General features: G+C 42.3%; 1 protein-coding gene across 2 annotated transcripts in view; it reads right to left on the bottom strand.

Moving 5' to 3' along the window:
- Positions 1–1,252: 1,252 nt before the first annotated feature.
- Positions 1,253–24,975, bottom strand: part of INTS9 (integrator complex subunit 9) — a 74,680-nt gene continuing 50,957 nt past the window's right edge. For both annotated transcript variants that reach the window (XM_030490941.1, XM_030490940.1), the window contains exons 13-17: positions 20,656–20,780; positions 19,021–19,188; positions 6,288–6,386; positions 3,839–3,976; positions 1,253–2,915 (exon numbers count right to left, since the gene is read on the bottom strand). In XM_030490941.1, coding sequence (XP_030346801.1) covers positions 2,739–2,915; positions 3,839–3,976; positions 6,288–6,386; positions 19,021–19,188; positions 20,656–20,780 — 707 coding nt within the window. In that variant the 3' untranslated portion in view covers positions 1,253–2,738. The remainder of the gene's footprint in view (positions 2,916–3,838; positions 3,977–6,287; positions 6,387–19,020; positions 19,189–20,655; positions 20,781–24,975) is intronic.

Here is a 24,975-nt window from a genome sequence, read left to right as displayed (position 1 = left end):
ATCTAACTGCTGAGATTGAGTACAGGGCTAACCCCGTTAACGAGCACAGCAGCCCACTCCCAGTTCCTGAATTACCTTCAAACCACTGTGCTTTTAATACACTGCCACAGCAGCTTCCAGCAGTAAGTCTCAAGGCAGCCTGTGAAGGGAGGGGGATGGTACCATTTCTATTTCATGTAAGGGGAAAGTGAGGCACTGAGCCAGGACCACGTCCAAAAGCATCCATCAGAGGCAGCACTAGACTGCATCTCTCTAGTTCTGCCACGTTAGGCAGCACTGAGAGATTTCCATGGGTTTATTTGGCCCAATTATACACTAGTCACTCCTGTGGAGCAGTGATTGCATCCAATACAGTCTGTCTCACTCTTCATATTTAAATATTTCCTTAATACCTTGAGATCTGTAAAGCCTGTGTCTAACCTGACTTTCTGTATGAGGCGGCTGTGCTGGATGAGTACATGAGGACGTTATTCTCCCCTGATGTGCAAACCTGGTTGGACTGCCTAACTTCAGCACAGACAGCAAATCTCTCTCACCTTCCTGCCCTTCACACACCTGCAGAGTCAGAGAAACACAGAGCTCCATTAAACCTTTTAAGTCAGTGAATCAGCAGCCCTGTTACTGCAGGGCTCCATGTCATATAACCACATAAATGTCCTAGAAATGTCCCCCTATGTCTCAGTACCCAGCTAGTTCAGCTCTTGGGTTCTGCCTCTTGACCACAGGTAGCTGCAACTCACCCTACCTCAGTTGAGGTCTTCTTGACTCTTTGTACCTGGGCTTTAATGCTTCTCACTCCTTGGGCCATGGGAACTAGGCACCCTTGTTCTTTGCCCCAGAATAAGCAGGTCCTCTCTGAGTACTCCATGGAAGCACAATGACTTTGGATTTCCTAATGCTCTGTCACTCTAGCACAGCCTTCACCAAGTGGAAACTGCTGCCTTCATGCTTTGCCCACCAGCACACTGCTGGGACACCCGTGCTTGGCCATGGGGGATGCACCAAGCACTGACACACAGCCTTGGGTCTGGTTTCTTAAAGCAACAAGTGCAATCCCTTATAAGTGCAAATGAGTATCATTACAAAATAAGGCTCTGGAGCACTGGTCTGGGTAACAAGCAGAGGTAAACATGCTCTTGGGGACCCATATTATGAGGCCCTCTCTTCCCTCTCTCCCTGCCTCAGCTGAGCTTATCACATGGCCTCTGCATGTTAAGAATAATTTCCTTGGAGATTTAATTACAAAGTGAAATATGTCTAATTCTTTTATTCTGTTTTTGAGTGATGATAAAGAAGCCGAGCTACTGCAAATGTTGTAAACTCCTACGAGGATTAATGCTACTGCAACAAGTTTTTTAGCACATTAATGGTATGATTTCTCTCACGCCCATGACATCTACAGAAAGCAAAGGCGTGGACACTGGAGTCTGTACATCCAAGTGCACAGGAATCCTTAATGTGTACAAAATGTGATGTGGAAACAGCAATAGCAAATAGTTTTTATTACAGAGCTGTTCTTCTACTGCCTTCATCTCCCCAAAGCTATAAACTGAAGGAGTAGTTATATTTTACAAATGTGTATAGACGCACACAGGCAGATGTGGAAGAGGCACGCAGATGCTTTTATAAACCACAGAATGTGCTTCCTCCTTGGCAGTCTTACTATGCTTTTTATTTTTAACACCAAATAAATACAAAGCAATCTAATAAAAAACAAACAGCAGTAAATCTGAGAAATCGGTTGCTTTTAAAAGCAATACTATTAACTAAGTTTAGCCCCCAAATATATGATTTGGGGAGTGAAAAACCTCCCCAGGTCTGCAGTACAGATGGCTTTGTGTAAATGACTCAGTAGTTCAGCCACGATTTGGGATTGTGGGGGCTGAAAGGATAGGGTTTTGCAAGGTAGAAACAAGAGGCACTTAAATCTCAAAGGTTTTTCGTGAGCACTAGGTGTTTAACTACTTCATGTACTTTTGAATGTACCTTTCTGAGGTATTAACTCCCCTGATGATGGAGGAACCCAGAAGAAACTGGTCTTTCATGTGTCTCAGTGAAGAGCCTAGAGCTGGGTGGACAAATCTGGTCACACCAGGTGAGGCTGCAGCATCAACAAACACCTTGCATTGCTAAAATATGTATCTTGCCACTTCCAAGCTATTTTACACATCCAGCATAGCCCCCTTTTCCTATTTTTTTTTAATAACCTTTACTTTTCTCATTCCTCTTCGTGCCAGTGAAATACACGTACACAATGTAGATGGAGGACAGACAGGAAATTGGATCTGGTGACCAGGAAGAAGCAGTGGGAAGAAAAGTAAATCTCTTCATATCCAAGCCCATTGTTTCAATATTCCTACAGAGTTTCCTCAGGTAAAGGACTGGGACATACGTTGCTGAGTGGGTCACACAAAGAAATGTCTGTGTCTGCAAACAATTTCACCCTGACCTTGTAAATACACACTCTATTTACTCTGCGGTTCCTATCTCCTATAAGATTCAAACTTCCAATTTTACAGAACAAGAATCCCCTCCAAAATACTCCAAAACCAGTTAAAAATAAAATTAAAAAAATAGATAGATATTAAAAATACTTCCTTGCTTCTCCATGAAGGGGAAGGTGGTTTCTGGTCTCTGTGAATCAGTAAATTCTTTCTCTCCCTGGGGTCACCCTCTGGAAAGCTCTTAGCTCTGGTGCCCTGGGGTCTCCCCTTGCAGAGCAGCACGATGTCCATGAGCTAAAATTTCTGCAGGAATTTGAGAACCAGATCACGCAGTTTCACCCTCAAAGGTTCATCGTTGTCACAGATGATGTGTGTGGAGTCCTCCTCAATCTGAATGAGGGTTTCTGCCTCCTGGAGGAGCACAATGTGGCCCTTGGCTGTGTCCTCCACCTTCACGTCACTGAAACCATGCTAGATGTAGCGTTGAGGAGGGATTAAAAGAGAGAGATGTTACTACAACTCAGGAAAACAGATAAACAACTAGGGCACAGGGGGATGAAGAGGGCAAAACGGCTACGAAATAGAGTGCCACTGCAGACATCCTAGATCTCTGGCATTTGCAGAGGAAATACACACAGCCCATCACTATACAGATGGATAAACTATAGAAAAGGGAGGCTAAACCCAACATTTTCCACTGCAATTGCAAAATCTTGAGAGACAAAGAGGACAAATGGCTCGTTTAACTACAGAAATGACCGTCTGCTGACATTACTGCCTCAAAGATGATAGCGGAGAGCTACTGAACCCCAGAGCAAACTTCCTCACAGACAATCCTGCCCTTTTTTCTGATAATTTTCTCCAAGGGGTCCCACAGGCGAGAATAGGGCTCCACAAAGCAGTAACCAACTGCCTGCAAGTTCAGCCACCAAGCCCCTGTCCTGCAGCTCCCCAGAAAACTTCACAACAGTGGAGACATTTCCAGGATCTCTTCTTCAATCGCTCACCTCATTTTCACAAAACTTGTAGGAACTTAAATACTTATAAGACCTCCTCCCCACTGTTTAAATTTATTGGAAATCAGCTGATAAATGCAAAAGTCATATAGGGAAAATTCACCCACCCAGAGCGGCCCCAAAAGCTCTACTTCCATGAGAAACCAGGAGGAAATGACTGTCAGGAAGCCCCTGTATCAGGACACGTCTCCACAGGGAACTATTCCCTCCACACTAGAGCAGGGATCCATGTTCCCTGAAGTACTTTGCTAGCTTATAAGCCCTTCTCCATTTCGAGCTACACAAACATTATTTTCCCTTTCTCTGCTAGTAAAGCAGTACATTCATAAGATTAGTCGAAATCTGCTTGAACCTCACTTGCCACCAAAGACTTAATACCTTCTCGAGAGTCTGCACAAACTGGTCCACAGGAATGGAGCCACTCAGCAATGGCTTCAAAGGTTTACACTCTGTCACGTCATCATTCACTCGCTTTCTCTTCTTGCTGGCGGGAGGTTGTGGAGGTTTTGGAGGGAGCTAATGGATGAGAAGGTGCACAGTAATGCTGTGAATCACATCAGCTTATTATCATGTAGTTGGAATAAAAAGTACATGAGATAGGAAAGGAATACTGATTTTGTTTTCTGGGACTACAGGGGAATATTGCAGTGCTGTGCTGAAGGGGAGAGGAGAAACCCAGCCTTGGGCTCTGCTGCAGCTCTGCACGCACAAGCCACCATTTATAGAAATAAATCAGCAAGTTTAGTTCAAATCTCCATCATCTTAAAATTTCTGTCAAATTCAGTTCTGTTCAAATTTCCGTCATGTTAAAAGGCCTGTCTGACTCAATTCAAGACTGAAGCTTTCTATTTTAGCATTCACGTACTCTGTGATATTTTCTAGGAATCACGCCTTAAAGAAGCCAGTACCTACAAAATCACACTCTAAAAGATGCAGCAGGTTGAGAAACAGGCAAATTCAGAGCAAGTAACTACTCAGGGAATGAGAAGAATGGATAATTTATTTCTCACTGGCCTCAGAAAAGCGAGTCGTTAGGAAGAACTCGAATACAGACAGGGAGGCGTGAGAGATGCTGCAGTGCCTGAAAAATCACTGAAGTGTGATCTGGGTATAATTTTGTGCTGCTTCAGAAAGCTTAACTGATCCCTGAGCCCCTTCTCCATCAGCAGGGAGGGGGAGGCAGGGTTAGCACGTGCAGCGGTAGCTGACCCAGCACTGTGTGTTGCTGCACGTGCGGGCACAGTGTGGGGTTAACTAAGCACTTCTGAAAGACCATTTCATGGAGATGAAAACCAGATTCCTATAAAAAGAACAGTGAGGAAATTATCATGTAAAATAAGCCCATGTGCCATGCACCGGGGTAGTTAGGTTGGGGAAGCGCCAGCACTGGTCTTTCCCAGTGAACTTAGCAACTCAGTCCCTGAGAAAAAGGTACTGGGAAAATGTCTCCAAAATTTTGGCAAGACGATTTGATAGGGATGCACAGCTAATTTGCCTGACGCAACTCCAGTGCTATGTAGCACCCTGTACTCTCCAGGTGACAGATTGGTCTCCTTTCAACTCTGGATCTTTCCCATCATGTAGCGTCATGTATGAACCTGCGGTGGTGATGTCCCTGTGCTTCTTTCGACAGCCAGGGAAGGGTGGTTTTCATCCTCGGGAGACAAATGCCGTCTGCTAGGCTCCAATTCCACAAGTAGGGATGCACTGACTCACTTTACAAACCCCACCATTTTCCCTTTAGCTGGTGTGCCTACGTGCATGCATGATGTTATTTGTGCATGAATCATTCGCATGGTTCTGTGTTCATAGACTGAGTTTTTGGGGCTTGTCTACACACAACTTCTGTAACTCCCAGAGGTCTCAGGCTCAGCCAATACTGACAGATACTGCTGTGCTGGCTTACCTCCATCCATTTATGAGGGCTCTGCATTTTAAGCCTAGGTCTACATTTATTTGGCATCAGGGATCAGAGTAGAGAAGAAAGTAAACGAACAACACAAAGGAGAAAGTGGTCTCAGATCGACTGCATTGCAACACTTCAATTTTTTCAATGTTACCTAGTGTTTCTAGGGAACTGACTTGGAAAAAGTAAGACTGTCTGCTGTGCACCGACATAAATCCTTCACTGATCTTAATGTCCCAGCATTAAAGACTGCCATACTGGGCCCTCTTCCCAAGTGCAGCTCAGCTCTGCTGCCCCGTGGGAAAGGCAGCATCATGCAGTGTGGTTTCACAAAGTTCTCTGCATGCTTATGCATCAAAGGAGAAAGGGGAGCAGGGCATCCGCTGCTAAGCAGGTCCAGCAGACATCATCTCCTTCTGCGGAGCACTAGTGCCAGGAATTGCAGTGTCAGACTAAAGGAGGTGGTAGGAAGAGAGTGTACACTCTTTGTACAAGGATGTGCAATCTGCTTCTTGGGGAACAGGGCAATTTAAGGAAGACAGTCCCTTCACATATCTGATGTTTTAGGTCATCTCTCTCCTCTCACCCTCAGTTCTAAGTCCATGAGAGGATAATGCTGATCCTAGTGTACGGGTTATGGAGGACAGCAGAATGATTTGTAGCCTCTCTTCAGGAATAATCTCGTTTCCCCTTTTATCTTCACCAGGCATGTGGCCAACAAAAAGAGGGTAGAGATTTATCTGCATCCCACTCTGTACTCTAAGTGTAATTCCTCACTCACACATGCCAGGACAAAGCATCTGACTCTGCTCCAGTAGGGAAAGAGTTGTTGGAGGGGTTGTCTCATGAGAACAGCTGGGGTCCCAGATGGCAGGAAACCCAGTGTAAGGATATTTTTCTCCCTTTCCCATTATACTGTACCTGCAGCACATGCTTGTTGTCTTTAGTATGCAACACGGCAGAAACTGTTGCTAAGGAAATACCAGGCTTAATCTCCAAGGGCACAAGTGAATCTGCAAGCTAAAGCAAAAGAAGGATTTTGTTCAGCAAGTGATAATTTCAAACTTTGTATGAATCCAGCTGTGATTTAAATTGGCAGCATGGTATTTTTAAACATAGACTAATGAACTGTAAACACAAACTCACTGATACAATGACAAAGCGCTCCTCTTACCTGCTCAGCCCTCCTCCCAGCTCTTAAAGCTGCTGACTTTCATACCACTATCAGAGCAGCACAAGGTTTTCAATAACCAAGGCAAGTCTCAAAAAATACAGTTAAAAAGAATCCTTGTTTAAAAAGACATCAATTAATTCATTAATAATTTTGATTAGTAAAACTCATTATCTAATTTGGCATTGCTTACTATGTTTGTTATGTTGATGGACAATGAAAAATCCAAGCCAGTTTCCCTTCAGTTCCCTACTGCTGCGGCATTCTGACTGCAAAATAGCTGGAAGAAAGGAGTTTGCCCTTTAAAACCCAGTGGCTCTGTTGACTGGTTTGAAATTTTTCCTTACAACACTGTTTAGGAATCCTGCCACTGCCTTTTCTATAATTTCTCTCTGAAAGAAATAAAATTTAGTCTTGGCTCCATCGTTGAATTCAATGGCAACCTCCCAAGCCCCCCAGCACAGTGGGTGTTGGCAGTGAATGTGGAGTGGGCAGTACTGCACCTGCTGAGACCTGTGGAGGTTGGCCAACTGGGAAGCACCTCTCCCAGCCATGCTTCCAAAGGAACGCTGCAGAAAACAGTGCTCATGAACACAGGAAACTATTCCCTTTTTCCCTCCGAAGGAGTTTTAGATGACAATATACTGGGCACCAAGTGCCTTGGAGTCCTGTCCATGACTGCAGCCAGGATCTAGTCCTAGATAAAGAGGTACCTTCACACTGCATGGGCCAGCAGCCCGAGCTGTTTCTGAGTATTCCTCCCTGTTATTCACTGTGGACCTGAAGACCGGGATGCATGAAGTGTGCTCTGTGCCTGTGGGGAAACCCTGCAGACTCACAAAACAAAAATGGGTAAGATTGCTCATACCTCTGGATGGGAAGACTTTTTAGTTCTGAGAAGTAACACCTAAAGGGACAGAATCCACTTGGATGTTTATCCTAACAGTTGTACCACCAAGGCACCCAGAGCATCAACCCATCTCATGCAGAAAGAGCCTCTACAAGATGACCTTCATCATTCCCTTTCATCTCCAAACACGTGGCACCTCCAGTTGGAGCCATACATTAAGAAGAGCTTAACCTCCAGGTAAAGGAGTTCTTTTGAAACTTCAGCCATCTACTGCAACAATTCCAGAGAGCACAGCTCTGGAGAACCAGCTGTCACCACTGCCCTGCCAGCAAGGCAACACCAGCAGGCTTTGCGTAACCTGGTCTAGTGAAAGGTGTCTCTGCCCATGGCAGGGGGGTTGGAGCTGGATGAGCTTTAAGGTCCCTTCCAACCCAAACCATTCTATGAGTCATTCTAATCTTTAGCTTGCCAGATGCTCCCATGTATGAAAAGCAGGAGGAGAAACTGAATGAATTTTAGAAAAGCGTGTATATTCCCATTTTGTAGATAGTGCACCTGAGGCAAAGAAAAATTAAATTCCTTACCAAAGACCATCTAGTGAATTTTTAACAGGATCCAATCCAAGAGAGGGATGGAGCAGATCAACTGAACACTGCCACTTCTCAAAAGACTTCAGATACCAATACTTTACTGCTGAGTACTCAGGTCTGCTGTAAATTATGATTATATAGGTGATCACTATTACTGCAAAGCTCTAATCCTTGTGAATATAGAAGCTACTGAACCTGATTCAAAAAGCACTCACTACTGGCCTAATCCTTTTGCCATCGAAGCACTGAGAAGGCTTTTCTGTTTGTTGGCTTCAGTGGCAGCAAAGCTCAGGTACTTCTAATGACTTCTGAATATCTTACCTACCACTATTAAAGCTGCAGGAACATTTTGAAAGCACCTCCTTGAAATAAAGCAATTGGATAGATGACTGTGTTGGAAACACACAGACGTTTTAAGGCTGCATTCAAATCCCCTAAATTTTACACATATTCAGACTTGGTGAATCTTAAAAGTCAAAATTTCATGGAGCAATTCAGATTGGTATATCTCTGGGATTCTCCTCAGGATCTTTAAAGCCAGCAGTTTGAATACAGCCTCTACAGTTTGTTGTTGAAGGCTAAGAGAATGAAAATATAATGATAATCATTGCTTCAGATTTCCCCTGGGACCTAAAAATAGTAACACTTGCAGCAGTGTGTTATGCTGCACTTTGCAGTGGTCGAAGGCACTTTCCATTCCCATCACCTTCCCGAGGAGGATCGATACGAAATGGGCTCTAATGAAGAATACATGGCACAATGACAAACACTGTAAAGAGAAAGATCCTTAAAAAACAGAGCACTGCTTAGAATCCAAGTCCTCTTCTGCTACTGAAATACCTTTGATATTAACATTTATCTAGCTTTTAACCACACAGTTGGTGAATAGCAACACATTATTAAGAGTCAAACAGACAGTAAGGCAGACGTTAATCTTTATTTTCTTTAAGATACTGCTTTATCTCACAGCCTTCTCCATGTTGTGGCCAATCCTCTTATTATAGAAGTTCACTGGCCCAAAACAAAAAGGTCATTTAATCACATCCAGTAATTCACCCACCAAGACCAGACAGCAATGCTATACTCCCTTCAACTGACCTCCTACACACACAGATCACAGAACTCTTCCAAAATGCTGGATTAAAGACACCCTTTTCAGAAAGACAGCAAATCTTGGAGTATACTCCAAGCAATGGCAAGTCCACCATTTCCTGTCACAAGCTGTTCCAAACTTCAATTTTCCCTGCAGCTAGGAAACTGTGTTTTATTTCAAGGTTCAATGTGTCCAACTTTCAGTTTCTGGATCTTGTTATGCCTTTGTCTGTGAGATTGAAAAGCCCCCCACTATGCAAGAATAAATGTGTCTTCCTTCTAGTCATTATCACAAGTCTAATGCCACATGCTGGCACCAGGAAAGTCACGAAAACAGAGATACACAGCACTGAGAACTAACATCACATTAATCAGTCCCCTGCCTGTGGATGGGCACTTGGTCTGCCTTAAGACAAACTTGTCTGTATATGTGTACTGCATATTTCATTTTTTCAATCCCTTTTGTTAAGGGAAGTTTAAAACAGAAACCAACCAAAACCCAAGTCATTGACTCTCAGTAGTCTGAAACTGCAAGTGTTGATGTGAACCTCATAATGGCTGAGGGAGAGAAGAGTCAGCTTGGAATGTGCTGCTCCTGTGATCAGAGCTGTCCATCTATGCTTTTACAAACCAAAGGTTTTTACCATGAACTGCATTTGAATCTTTTGTCTAAGATTGCATTTTACACAACAAAATGAGATCTGACACATACGATGTGAGCCCAAACACTGCTGTTGGCCAAATTTAGTTATTTATAACAAAGTACAGGGGTTAGGTTTCTCTGAAGTCTTTACTAAGGCTTCACTGGGGACAACTCTCCCTAGGCTTAAGGTCACATGCTGTCTTCAGTCACCAGCCCAAAATCCAGATAGGATCTGAAACTCTTAGAGTGAAAAAAAACCCCTGAGGCTGAATAATCAGTGAATAAAATCAGGAGAGGACCAGAATTTTAGCACGCATGGTCTTGGTCTTGTGGATGATTTTCCCAAGGACAGACATAAACCAGCTGGTATTTTAACATCTAAGCTGCATGACTTATTCCTAGATTTTTGGGACACCTCTGAAACTCCTCCCTTTTCCCTCTTCACTTTCAAGTTTTATAAGTGCAATAGCATTTTGGTAGGAAGACTGACCCAGCAAGGAGAGGCAAAGTCTGAGTTGAGTGAGGTGAGCTGGACCGTCACCTTCCAGAAGTGGAGCAAAGGGAAACAGGCAGGAGCACAGCAAAGTTTATCAGTAATTAAAATCTCCTTAACCTTAAAGACCTGAAATTCACTGATGTGTACACTACATTACAGCATGTGTATTTAGAAATGGACACAGCTGGGTTTTTACATCAACATTAAATGTGTATTTTCCATATTTGCACACAGTGCATAAATGTATGAACTCTGCATTAGAGGCAGGAGCCAGAGCTGCAATTCTGGATCAAACCATAGAAATCAAAGACATGAAACAGAGCTGTGAAACCACTGGGCAGAACAGACCCGTTGTGAACTCAACACATTGCAAGTCCTTAGAAAAAAATGAAGAATAGAGTTGTAATACATCCCTTGGGACAGGGACCAGTTCTGTTCAGTGCTTTTGCAATATCTAGAACTCAGAAATAATACTCAGGGGTTCATTACTAATGCTACTGTACTGTAGTAATCAAGTAAATGAAGAAAAATTTTTAAAAATCATCAAAAGTGGATCACCTGCGACTAACACAAGAGCTTCCTCTGATAAGACAACTGCTGGGGGAATTGGGGCAGCCACAGTCTGTGCTTCATGAAGCATTACCAAAGTACCACATGGGAAATTACAAACTGGATTTCCACAGCAGCCCTGAGGTGGGGAAAGCACTGGTTAAAGCAAAGATATTCCCAGACTGACCCCTAAAGGGTCAGTCTTGAGCCTACTCCCATCCAATTTTTATTAATGACTCAGTACAGAATGAAGAGAGGGTTCAGAAGGTCTCACTGAAGTTTGTAGAGACACCCTCAATAGAAAGAAAGATCAGACTATCATAGCGGAAGAACTAGATGACCTCAAGAACTGGAGTGAGAAAACCAAGATGAAATTCAATAGCGTGAAATGCAAGACCGGGGACTGGGTTAATACTGAGAATTTCAGCTGTGAGCTGACAGCTGCTGTAAATGACAGAGGTGAATAGTCCAGGGGTATTAGTTCATCCCATGAGAACTGAGAGTCACAAATGTGACACGGCCATGAAAAAACTAAATGCAGCTCCAGAAAATACCAGGTAATTCTAGCAGAGATGAGCTGTTGCTATTATATGGGGCCCAGCAAGATCTCATCTGAACTGCTAGTAAATTGTGGGTAATTCAAGTTCAAGTAAGATATTCTGAAGGGTAGATTAGGGCAGGAAAAGCTGTCTTGTAAGGGGAAACTAAATATCTTTGCTTGTTTAGCCTAGCAAAAAGAAAGTCAAAAGGAGAATTTGATTACATAAACACCACAGGGAAAATACCAAGAAAAGGGAAAATCTATTTATGCTAAAACATGATGTTAAGATAAGTATGTGCAGAAAAGCCATGAATAAGCGTAAGCTGGAAATTAGGATGTTTCTAGCCATCAGAGACAGTGGGGGTTTGAACAGCATTCTAGTGGGAACAGCAGGGGCAAAAGTCTTCATAATTTGAAGCTGGTGCCTAACATTTTTTGAGGCACATTATAAACACTATTACTAACTGCAGCTGGGTTCTGGCCATGTAACCCATGAGGGCACTTCCACTTCTGGGTGGAAATGATTGCTTATAGCCTTGGAGCTTGCCAGGTATGAAGAGACTCCCAGCCAGATCCTAGCCCTTAAAAAAGATGCAATTTGTATGCGACAGAAAAATATTCTCTCCCATTTATTAGAGAAGCCTAAAGATTTTGAGATCTGCCTGCCTTCAGAGGGAGTTCACCAGGGCGCAGCGAACAGTTTCACAGAGGATATTACAGTAAGCAGTCCTCAGCAAAATCTGAACGGAGAACAACCTGCCTCATCCTCCATCTCTCCACTCACCTTGCTCCTCACACACATCAAACCTAGTTTTGGGACGCAGAAAAGCATCTTTCCAGTGTACCTTTCATAGGAAAAGAGTGCCCAAATATTCCACATGCTTAAAAGCTGTGCAATAGCCCTTTCACAAGCAGGGTTGACCTTACAGTCAGTCTTATAAACAGAAGAAAAAACATGCTCTTCATCCTGTCACTATATTTGGATGGCCATGTTAGGAAAGGAAGGAAATTTACCCCACCTCCTACCTCCCTTCCTCTTCTTATCCCTTCACTATTTAAGTACCAGGAGCTCTGTTGTCATTTGAAACCAGACACAGAAATGCACAAGAGGTTACGGTGTGGGCAGAACTCTCAAACAGATTCAGCCTCGGCTTTATACCATCTGCTAAATCAGGCAGAGTCTGAGTGCAGAAAGTCTGCAAGTATCAGATCCTGCAGAGGAAACAAACAGATATGTGGTCAAACATATGCACTGAAGGGGAAAAGTCTAAAGATTTAAATATGCCTGTGGAGTAAGCATTCGTGACCAGCAAGCATATTAAACAAGGCACAAGCATGCTGCAGGCCACTGTGCAGTACAACTAATCCGAGGAATTTTTGTAATGAGACTTAAAGGAACAAGGGCATTTCCAACAAAGAAGAATAAACATCTGAGAACTACGGGCATCTATATAATCATTAGTGGGTGATCTGAGTCATGTCTTGTTTGAGCTCCAGCCTCAGATTTTACACAATCCAAGTGTTTTAAATTGGATGATTAAGTTGCTAAACTAACCCTAACTTAATAGATCTTTCAGTCTCTGTGGGTCTGCTACAATTCTCTTTGGAGCAGATTTTAAAGTCTCATTAACTTCAGTGGATGAAGAATCATGCCATAAATATCTGAAGTTCTGATATTATTGCTTGCAAATGCCTGCATCTCTTCCACAGAGCCAATATCCAGTGGAGAAATAAAACAAGCTGAAGGGTAGTCCTGCAGTTTTGAGCAACAAAACAAACCTCTACTTTTCCATGTACACGTTCCATGTTCGAATAATGGACCAGGGCTCCTGATCAACATGCTGAAGCCTGGAAATCCAAACAAAAATATACACACTGACCAACCAACGAGAAATAATCCTGGGTGGGAACATAAGCAGTAGTCTCAGTACTAAAGCTAACCACTGGCTTTTTGCCAATCTTGTGCCAAGAGACAGTTTTACGAAGGTATTTAAGAAGTGTAATGAAGTAGATTTACGGCTGTTTAATGAAGCTCTTCCCCAGTGTGCTGCATAGCCTGGGAGCAGGCAGGAAACAGTTGTTTGAGAAATGTATGAGAGGACAGTTGAAGCCAGAACCAGCTGAAGCAGAAATCAGTCTCAAACTTGAATGACAGGTAGGGGAAGTAAGGACATAAACATCTTCAAAGTAAAGGCAAAGCAGCTTACAGATGCAAAAGATGAGTAATTTGAAAGATATGAAAAGGGCATCAATCAAAATATAAAAAAATAGTAACCAGTTTCTGGGTCAGAATGTCAAGTCAGAATGTGATGTTGTCGAAGCTAACTGGGGAGAGGTGTGTGGCTAGCAAAGAGTGTTCTCTTACAGTCAGCCATCACAAATAAGGGAGAAACAAACCTAGATATTAAGGCAGGCAGGCAAAGGCAGGCTGGAAGCAGAAAAGCAGATTTGAGTTTCATCAATCTAAATAGGGCAACATGTGGGTAAGACCAACCAGAGAAAAGGTACAGAAGAAACACAACAACAAAATAGGGGGAAAAAAGAAAAAAGCAAAGGAAATGAAGGGCAGCACATTCAAAGCAAACAGAAGAGGGGAGGACGGAGGAGAATTCTCTTTAGAAGCACCGGAGGCTGAATGGCCAGGAGACAAGAGACATGGGAGTGAGGTGAGAGACATTTTTAAGAAGCAGGGAACAGCTGATTGCTTTGTACACCAATGACATACATCAGAAGACAGCAGACTTCAGTTGTTATGGCTGTGTCTAAGAAAAGGTTGGTAAAAGCTGGGACAAGCGTAGTTTTGGTAGAATGTCAAAAGGTGAAAGTCAAACTCAAGAATAAGGGAGGGACTCCAGGCAATTTTACAGTCAGTGGATTCAGGGAGCTGGGAGCTGAAGGGAAGAATGACAATAGTAGAAGCAAGCAGGCGGGTTACATTTCATTTACTTTATAGTGAGACTATGGAATCTTTATACAAAGAGGAATAGTCAGAGGAAAAGGAACAGAGAGATCAGGAGATTGGATAATGTGGCGTCACCAAAATAAGCTGAGGGTTAGAAGAAAGACAAAAATTAAAAGTCTTCAGTCCCTGAAACGTGAAGGAAGTTGGAGGGGTAAGATGAAAGCCGTGTTTTGCTTTTCTTTCTCTCAAAAAGGAATTGGCAAGATCCAATGTAGAAAGATAAATCAAGACAGGAGAAGGGTAGGGTGGAGTGAAAGCTACATAATTATAATGGGTTGCCAATTCTTCTCTGCAATAGTTCCTTATAATTTCACTTCGTGACAGGCTGTGCATTGCACATTCACACTCTCCTATACTGGCCTGTGTTCTCAAGAACTTGCAAATAGAGTATTTCAAACCACAAAGCCCTCACTGAAGTCAGTCTGCTGCTGAAATCAAGTGATCCGCACCATTGTTCAGCTGTAATTAAACTGGAGGCACATTATTTGCTCAAACACTACTGTTTAATTTATCTGTTTGCTCCAGAAGGTGTTTTCCATTTTCCCATCATTCTCCTGTGAATAGACAATGCCCAGCCAATTTCCAGGAAGCAGTCTTTTTCTTTATTATTTTTTAAAGTGAAAAGCAGATGCCGAGAAGAATAAATTAGTTAAAGTGTAAAGGTTTCCACAATCCCTCTGGGAGCCATTCCAGCCCGGTGCCTTGGGACTGTTAAAACCTCTCTCTAAACAAAAGCTGCTCCAAGTGTAAATCTCATTAACATACAACAGTCCTGCTTGACCTGACTTTGCTCCTCGGTGAAGTGATTGAAATGTAGACAACCTCCAGCAATATAAAATTACCCTAGTCTGACAGGCCAGAATCTGAACCACTCTAACAGTTTTGGAAAGGAAATTTCACACTACCATACCATTAGTCTGTATTGACTGAAACCACGCTGAGCCAATTCTTTGATTTTCAAAAGCTTTAAGAATCCAGACAGAAGTTTGAGCACATGTCCATGCCTGAGAAACGGCTGTGGGTCTTAGGAGAGGGCCCTGATCAGGGCTTCATTGAAGCAGACATTTGTTTATGAGGCTTTTAGTGGTACTTTAGACAAAAGTCCTAACCCTGGAGCTCATGCAGCAATTACTTCTTTTTCCAGGGTAAATTTAATCATTCCATTTTTGGCTAACATGGTTTTGACAAATAACAAGCCTTCGCAAGGTTTGCTAGGAGCTATAAAACACCCTTTCCAATTGCTACTTGAGCCTTCACAGAACTCCAGAGCTAGTGGTAGTCCCTGTGAAACGAATGCCCTTTCCTTACAGTATAGAAACTCCTGTATACTCAGGCATTGGATGAGACTACTGCAAAGGGGACATTAAGCAGCAAATATTCCCCACCGGTGAGCCTCATCAATCATATCTGCAATCCTGTACTGCACAACCCACCCAGCAGAAGGGGAAGTTATAACCATTTTTCGCCACCACAGTGTAAGCCCTGCCTGAAACCAACCATCTGCATCAGCCTCTCAAAACCAATGATGTCCTAATGACCTCTCTGCATAACAGGACAGACAGACAGGGCTCTTCTGCTGGGGGAGGGAATGAGGCAAGCCATGCAGATGGCACATAAAAATTGTTAGATCACGACAGCAGGTAAGGTGTTTATTTAGGGGGTTTAGCATCACAGGAAATACAGGCATCTTCTCCCATTTATTTCAAAACCAAACAATGATCCTTTGGGATTGATTGCTGTGACTGGTTACACAGAGTAGGAGAAATGACATAGTGACACTTTGCAGCAGTTACCATCTATGCTGCTAAGACTCAAATACCGAAGTCAGAGTGGGAGACAACGTACCATCCCTCCCATGCTTTATCACTGCTCTGCAGGCCAAACTGGAAGCAAAAAAAGGCCTCCCACAGTGATGTGATGAAGCCATGCTGAAATAGAGATTGTCCTGGAGACACAGTCTGTGATCACTACAAAGTTGGCATTGCTGTTTCTCCAGCATGTTCCTAACCTCTAGCAAGGTCTAACTCTCAAAGAACTCCCAGAGGCAAGCAAACACTATATACCTAACACCAGTGGGGAAGGACAACAGCTTTCCTGAAAGTCTCAGAGATTATCTGGTATACCGAATTTTTTGTATCATATTAAAAAGTCTTTTCAGTAGTATCACTACATACCAACCAGCTTTTTGCAACAAGTTGGTAAGTTCAGCTTTGGAACCAGAGAGAATACCTGGATGTGGAAAATCACTTAGTGTTTCTACTCCCTGAGCACAGATAGCTTTGAAATTAGGACTCCTGGGGGAATAGAATTTGATGTTATTTGTGAGAGGGAAAGAGGGACATTTCTGTCAACATTCCTGTCTGTGCAGCTTTCTGCTCAAACTCTCCAAGTTAAGAGTGAATTCAATAGAAACCAGCTCTCATCTTCTACGTGCTTTTTTGCTGCCAATTCCCAGGTTGGTGAACATCACATTGTCTACAGTGCATTCTCCCTCCAACATCCCGGCAGTTTTGGGAAGTGCTCTTATTTCTATGCACTGCTTTTGCCGAGAGGTACAGGAGGAATCCATTCATTTCAGTGACAGCACCTAAAAACTGCTGGAGATTGGGTTTGAGAAATGGAGAGCATTTTCACATTAATAGCTGGCAATGAGACTGAATCCACATGGCCTCTTGAGCCTCAAGTGTGAGGGATCTTGCTGCCAACAGCCAAGCCAACGAGAGAAACACTGACTTGTTTTCTGATGCAGTCTAGCCACATGAGCCTTTGGATTAATAAGCTTTGCCAAGGAACTATGCAGTCTTTGGTGTCCTTTCCAATGTGAGCTGCATTTTGTTGTTTCGACTTTGTGCTGATCACACAGGAAGACTCTGACACAGCAAGAAACTGAACCTGCCATTCCCACAGACCAGCCACACTTTTAGACAACCCTCCCCCTTGACAGGAACTTCAAAATGTCTGAGGGTTGGTGAATATTCATCTGTAGCATCTGTGCTAATTTGCATTCTGTTTGCAGGGAAAGCTGGTACTCACCCTCTTCACAGGGCTGACACCAGCGATAGGCTCGCATATAAAAGCTCACTCACACCCTCACAGTTCAGGGGACAACCCAAAGCTTCAGTGGAATCTAAATAATAGGTAAGCCATGTGCTGGCTCTCTGCACTCAGAATGTAAGATTTGCTTTGGTCATGCTGGTGCATGGAAGCCACGTTTTGATACTCTTAGGTTTAATAGGATCCAATAAATATGCAAATTTCCAAAACAATTAAATATACATTCCATGATGGAATTGCATCCAAGTATATTTTCTAATTAAATAATCCCTCCTTGTCTCTGGCAGTCCTCTAACTAGTGGGCTGGACAGGCTCTTAACAGAACTGATGTACAAAGCAGACACACGTGAAATGGTAGGGATGGGTGCTGCAGACTGCCTGAGGGATGTCATTAGGGGAGTACCAGTTCTCTATCGATGTTTGGCTTAACTAAGGGCACTTCCTCTACTCTCTGATGAAAAGTAGACTTACATATTCAACAGTTTCCAAAGGGCAGTAATGCCGTTTGTAAAATGCCACTGCGACCTTTGATCCAAGGACACATTTGTGCTGATTGGATTGTCAAAAAAATATTTTAAGATCATGTCTATTAGAATATGGGTTACGCTTTGTATTATGGACACATTTATATTTGATTTATGGGGTTAATAAATTATTAATAGATGTTGCAAGAATAAGCAGTCCACAGTATAGAGGGCTACAAGCAACCAATTAACCTGCTGGACTTCAGCAGTCTGTAGGAATTAACCATTTATTGAAACTGCTGTAATACAAATGAGTCATTTCACTACTGCCTTTAACATATGACCGAATACCGCTCCTCAGGGGAAAAGGTATTTCTCATGACAGGTACAGCTAGGGAAGGAGAAAGACAACTCCTGGCTACAAACTCTCAGATTCTTGGTTCCCTTCCATGGCCCTGGGCCACTAATTCAAACTGCAATGCCTCAACTTACTCATATTTAAACTGCAAATGACTGGCTTGCCTCACAGGTGGCTAGCAGAGATTGCCATTGCCCTTTGCTTTGTATCAAAGAATCACTGAATGGTTTTGGTCAGAAGGGACCTTAAAGTCCATACAGTTCCAACCCCCTCCCACGGGCAGGGACACCTTCCACTAGACCAGGTTGCTCCAAGCCCCGTCCAACCTGGCCTTGAACACTGTCAGGGATGGGGCAGCCACAGCTTCTCTGGGCAACCTGTGCCAGGGCCTCACCACCCTCACAGGGAAGAATTTCTTCTGAAAATCTCATCTCAGTCTCCCCTCTGTCAGGTTAAAGCCATTCCCCCTTGTCCTATCCCTACAGGCCCTTGTCAAAAGTCCCTCTCCAGCTTTCTTGTCAGCCCCTTTAGGCACTGGAAGCTGCACTGAGGTCTCCCCACAGCCTTCTCTTCTCCAGGCTGAACAAGCCCAGCTCTCTCAGCCTACCTTCATAGGAGAGATGCGATATATCCTTACACAGGACAGTTAACCTGAACATATTTTTGCTTGCCCACAATTCCCCTTTAGTTTACACAGTGAAATTCTCCCTCAGAAATGTTTCTTTCTTAGCCATCCACCTGATAGGAAGTGCTTTACATGATCATAGTCAACAGTAAATCACAGCCCCAAGACACCTTCAGTCAAAGAGGCTACTGAAGCAACAGCTTGAATTTGGCTGTATGAGCAAGAAGCCACCATCTTTTTCCCCACTTTTGTTACTCACTTCTGGCATGATTTCGATCTTCTCATAGCGCCGCTTGTATGGAAGGGTCAGCACCTCTGCTCTGCGGTAGGACATTGGTGGAGGCTGACAGTCTATCATCAGATCCGTGCGATGAGACTGGGTGGGTGGTGGCTGAGTATACTGCTCTGGGCAAACGACATGGAGAGGCTGGAAAAGAGTGTGGTGACTTACAAAAATGTTTGGTTGATTCTGTGCGCTGCCCTACAGCAGTAATTATTACCATTAAGAAGGTTTGCAGGTTGTTGTTAGCAAGCTAATTTATCTGTATGAAAACAACATCCAAAAGATGCAACCAAGAAGATCCAGTCAGTATTGGAACAAGCTGTTAAGGGGCAGGCAGTCTTTGCTTTGCATACAACAGTGTCCAAAGTAACAAGGCCTACATTTGTATCTTTAATCACCACTTCAGTATGAGCAGCCATGTTAACTGCCATAGGGAGAAAAGAAAGAATATTCAATAGCTTTTTCTTCCAAATCTTTGTCATCTATACTGGAAGAAAATGACAGTAGAGGTGGAACCATCATATAATGGCATGGAGTGAGGCAAATGTATCAACACACAAGGCTGCAAAACAGCACAATAAACTCTGAGTTTTCATGACCTGTCAGCAGTATATTAACAAAGCATAAATAGACTGGTTGCCACAAGGATCACTGCAAGATATAAGGAAGCCAAAAGACAAGACAGTGTTTCTGCAAACTGTTTGGAAACAGCATTATACTTCAGTAGTAACACGGAAGGAGATGCTTGTCCATAAAACAGGCAGTGGCAATTGCTATCAGTTGTGTGATGACAAGCCAGGTCACAGAACAATAAGATAAAATGATCTAGACATTGTTAAGCGGTCTGGAAGAATATGTATTTTTGTGTTCAACAAGTCGAAGATAGAATGAAGGGAAAAGCTCAGCCAGGAAAAAAAAAAAAAGGTATTATATCAATCATGAGTCAAAAAGGAAATTTCAGTAGAAACAAACTGGACGGTCAAGGAGAAGCCACTAAAAAAAGAGTCAAGGGGGGAGAGCACAGATTACATGAATAGTCTGATCTTCTTCCTAGAGAGAAGTCTGGATTTTGCCAATGGAGTAAGGAAAGTAGTGGATTTGGAAGAAATGTGAGAGTGAAACTCCAGAACAGCAATGCCAGGACCAAAGCAAGTATTGACTGCAGGATAAAGAGCAGAGGAAATGGTTAAAGCTGAGGGTGTTGAGAATACTCAGCACCCGTATGAGTATTCTAATACAAAGGGTGAGAATACTCACCCTTTATATTAGACACAGCCAGGCCTATTCATACAAACAAGAAAAAGAATTAAGGGAAAAAGTTATTATGACTATATATACCTAAAAAGGAAGAAAGGAATCTGCACACCATTTGCTCTGCACTCTAAGCTTTTAGGAATCTTCCAGCCACTCTGTGCAGATTGTCAGTCATGTCATACTCATTTTGGAGCAGGATGATAAAGGAGAGCTCAATGCCATGTGCTCTCTCATGGAAAAAAAGATCTGGCTGTTTTCTGGATTTTGCTGTCGTTTAATGTGAGAGTTGTTCACAACTGACCTGTTCATTTCAGGTTTGTGAAGAAACGTAAGAAAAGGCAACAGAAAATTCATTACCTGAACTTCTTTGAGTAATTTAGACACCTGAATAAAATTCAGTCTTGTGTCAATGGGACAGTAAACACATTTCATCGCCAAAGGTTGGTAAGGAGCCAGGGCATCCAGGTAAGAGAAATCAGGTTCTGAAAAGAGATATGTTGAAAACCTTGAATGCCTATTAAGAACAAAGATGGCCCAATTCTTCTGATTCCACATTCTAGTCTAGACAAACTGTTGTTCTGCAATGTTAATTCTGTTACAGATTTCTCTTCCTTTCTTCCTTCCCCCACCCGTTATTTTCAGTTAATTTGATGAAAATTATGCCCACAATTAGTCTTACCTTAATCAAGCAACAGAGCAACACTATTTCATTTGAACACATTATTGCATGATTTTTATAACAAATTTAATGAAGAAAAAACATCATCTCTTATTTTTAATCAGATCCAGTAAAAGAAGGCAAGATATAGACCTTTTGGGTATCATAAAGTAATCCAAATGTCAGCTTGTTTTTCACAGTGACAAAAAAGCAGCGTAAAGATTTTATCTTGATGAAGGTGTACCGATGTTCTCTGCTGCAGGCACATTGCCTCCCAACTCCTTTTTCCCCCCTTACAGCATATATACATATTTTTTTATGTATTTTTAAACAAAGTGCCAGGTTTAGACTGGTGGAAAAACAAGGGTCCAAATGTTAATATGACCCGCAGGGAGCCTTCCTGTTGAAGGGCAGACAATTGAGCTTTTTACAATCATGCTAGCAGAGCAGTTCTAGTTCAGGCCAGTATGAAGTGAAGGTTGCCTGCAGTAGGGGCTATTCAGAAGGAGATAAGGCTGTGATAACTTTATTAGTTGTTATCTTTATTAGACCTAGCAAGTCTCAACTTCTGTTTGCACTTTTATTATTGACTTTTAGAAATCAGATTAGAAGTTTGCCAGGGAAAAGTCATGCACTGAATGGGCTTTTACTTACACGGAGAATAATACAACATTGAGAATACTACAGAGAAATACTATTTTTTTTGGTGAATGAAAATGTAGGTCTCATAGGTGACGCACTGTAGGATACATGTAGCTACTTGATTCTGGGGGCCACTGACTAACGGTGTGGAAAAACTTATGCCATCACTATTTACCTGGTAATTGTGGGATAGATCACATAAAGGGAATGCTAGAGAAAGAAAGACTGGAATTAGTCTGGATAGTACAAAATGAGAAAAAGAGAAGGAGGTAAATGAAAGACTTATCTACTAGACTATTCCATACCCCAAGGCCTCAAAGGGCAACCTGCAGAGCAAAGTGCAGCTGCAAAGCACCAAGCCTTGCTAGAAAACAGTATGAGGTATTTCCCTGGTATCTGCTCAGGCTGCGCAAAAGGAGGAACGTAAAGGACATTTAAATACAGAGACTTCAGTCTAGATTTAGACAGCCATCTTCCTATCACCCTGAGGAGAGCACTGGTTGGATTTCTCATGTAGACAGCAAGAAAAAATGTCTTTAAAACTTTACCACAGGAAGTTCAGCACCCAGCATGGCATCCAACATTCAATATTAGGCCTTATTCTACTGATAAAGACAAGTTAATTGCTAGCCTAAAAATCTACTGCTGGCTAAGTCCCAGAGATCACGATGTGGTTATATTTACCCTGTGAGAACAGAATATAGCATCAGGCAATGATATGTAGGTTTGGAACTGTCAAAGGGATAATTTTCCCAAGTTTAAAGCAACTGTCAGAATAACTGCCTGGGAACATCAAAGTGAGAAATATTAACAAGAAATGATAGTTGTACAAGAACATCTTACTAGATGCCCAAAAAGCCATGAATCCACAAACATGAAATCAAAATTACACTGGGCAAAAAGCCATGCTAGTTAAAAGCAGATGTGTTAATGGCAGCGAAACAAAGCCTAAAAATATCAAAGTAGAAAATGGGAGCTAATGGCAGTATTGTTTAATTGCAATGAACAGAAGTTTAAAAATAAGAATACTGAGAAGGTAGTCAGTGAAGAATGATCAGTGGTCAATTAGGGTTAAATCAGAAGACATTTTAAAACTTCTTGCGGAAAATCAGAAAACTTAAGTCAGGCATGGGAGGTCCTCTGCTAGAGATGTACAATGAAATTGCAAATAGTAAGTTTAAAAAGTCATCAGAAGAGAGGTTCTCCAGCTTCTCTGGTGTTGTGGATGGCACAGAGATTTGACTGCTTGTATCTGAGAACGCCACTCAGTCTATTCAAAGTATTTTTGAACCTGTAGCTCAGATAACGTACAGACGTGGATTTTTTGATCTAAGAATCCAAAAAGGCATCCAGTCTGTAGTCTCTCTGAACAACTATTAAGAATGCAAGAACCTTGGAAAAATGAGAAATTCTAGTGAAGGAATTCTAACCTAGGACTTCGAAGATTTAGAACTTATTAAAAATATAACTTGAGCTAGTCTCACAGTGAACACGTGACATACAGGAATAACTGATTTGAAACTACCAAGAAACCAAGAGTCATCTGTCTGATGGAAGACAGTGCTTGTCAAGTACACATACCGAGTTTTTCTGACAGAATTACAGGTATTTAGCTTCCCCACCCTTCAAGACATCTGATTTACTACTGTGTTATAAAATCTTCCACTGTACAGCACTGATGTGGCATGCATGAGCTGTTTTTAAGATCTCCTAGGGAGTTAGTTTTTAAAGCACTGTTGTAACTGGAGAGAGAGCAAGAAGCAGACTTCCTTCTACTGTGTTTTCTTCTAGAATTTCTTTCTGGCTTAGCGGTATTCAATATTTTTAATCAATAATCTATTCTATACTGCTTCAGCAGTAACATTTGCAGATAACACAAGCAAGCAGAGCAGCACAACGGCTTGCTCACAGCTGGTGTCCTGTCTATTGGCTGCAGCTGCTGTTTTAGTCTATATTCTCTGGTAGTTGCTTTTTACATTACAAATTGGAAAGGTGGAGACTACCTATCTCCTGCAGACTGAACAAGCAGTGTCATCGTTAACAACACTGGATGGCCTGTAGTTTAAAGGTCCTAATTACTAGAAGCTAGGAGTCTTTCACAGGAAAAGCTAGAACATCATCTGCTATCACACACTGCTTCAATGGACCACAATTCTTTCATAATTACAAGAGATTTTATCTTAAAAGAGGAGAAGCTACATAATTAAATAAAATAAATCCTGGGCATCAATGGAGGTGCTTCAGATTTCCACTGGAGTTACTGAGAACAGAAGAATTTAATCTGCTAGGAATTTCTGTAGACATTAATCACAGAATCATTTAGATTGGAAAAGACCCTTAAGATCGACTCTAACAATACACCTAACACTGCCAAGTTCACCACTAAACCATGTGTCTTTGTTCCAGCTGAGACAGTCATAAAGAATTAGGAACATATCACTGAGTGGATATGCCTACACACAGAGCCCAAAAGCCATGGATAGATGAATTTAGGAAACAAAACCATCACAAGCATCTGGAATCACTGTGCACTCCAGGGTCATGACAACCAAAGCAGATCTCACCTAAAGTTTCATTTGAAGTATAAACTGGAATGAATCTCAAAAGACCATGACCTAATGTATCCGTTACGATGGCCGTTCAGATGCCTTAACAACTTTCCAGGACCATGTTTTAATAGAAGCCTCCTCTATTTCCTCATTTCACAGAAGGAAAGGTCAATTACCTCTCCCTACAAGAAGGCACAAAATGAGAGTTCTTGCCAGTAGAGGCCAGTTTCTGATACCCTCACTGATGGTGGGTAGTACATTCAGAACATGATTAATGCCACCAATTTCCTAGGGATTCCTGAAATAAAACAACCCAGCAAAGGGTGTATGCACCCTGGTTTTAATTGAAGTCCCAGCTGGACTCCATTCTGGAGCAGAATTCCCTATTTCCAAGACAATGCTATATTGCAATGTTACCTATTACTTTAATTAGGGCCTATCTCCTGAAACTACCTTGAAGGTCAGGATTGATGGGAAACAAACTGTGTGATTTCCTGAGGTTTTGGTGAAAGGACAGGAGGAGGGATGAGAAAAGGTTTGTAGTTCCCATGGAATAAGGAGAAGTGTTCCTCCTTTCTGACCAGCACCAGTTAGCTCTTGCCTGGGTTTAACTTGCAGCCAGTCACTTTTAATACAAAAATTAATTTCCTGTAAGCATTTTACTGCTGTGCATAACAGAGATTTTGCTTAGAAATGGCAGGAATGGGCTCTGCATGACAAAGGTTGGCTCTGCAGGGCTAAAATGAATTAAATGGCGCAATAATTACGTTTCTCCCTACAGTCAATCCTGGGGTCTTCATTTAGATGAGCTCCTATTGAAGTCATAAA

This window comes from Strigops habroptila, chromosome 6 (assembly GCF_004027225.2).
Source record: "Strigops habroptila isolate Jane chromosome 6, bStrHab1.2.pri, whole genome shotgun sequence".
Lineage (NCBI taxonomy): Eukaryota > Metazoa > Chordata > Aves > Psittaciformes > Psittacidae > Strigops > Strigops habroptila.
The sequence above is the reverse complement of the archived record's forward strand: the minus strand, read 5'-3'. Positions and strand labels throughout refer to the sequence as shown.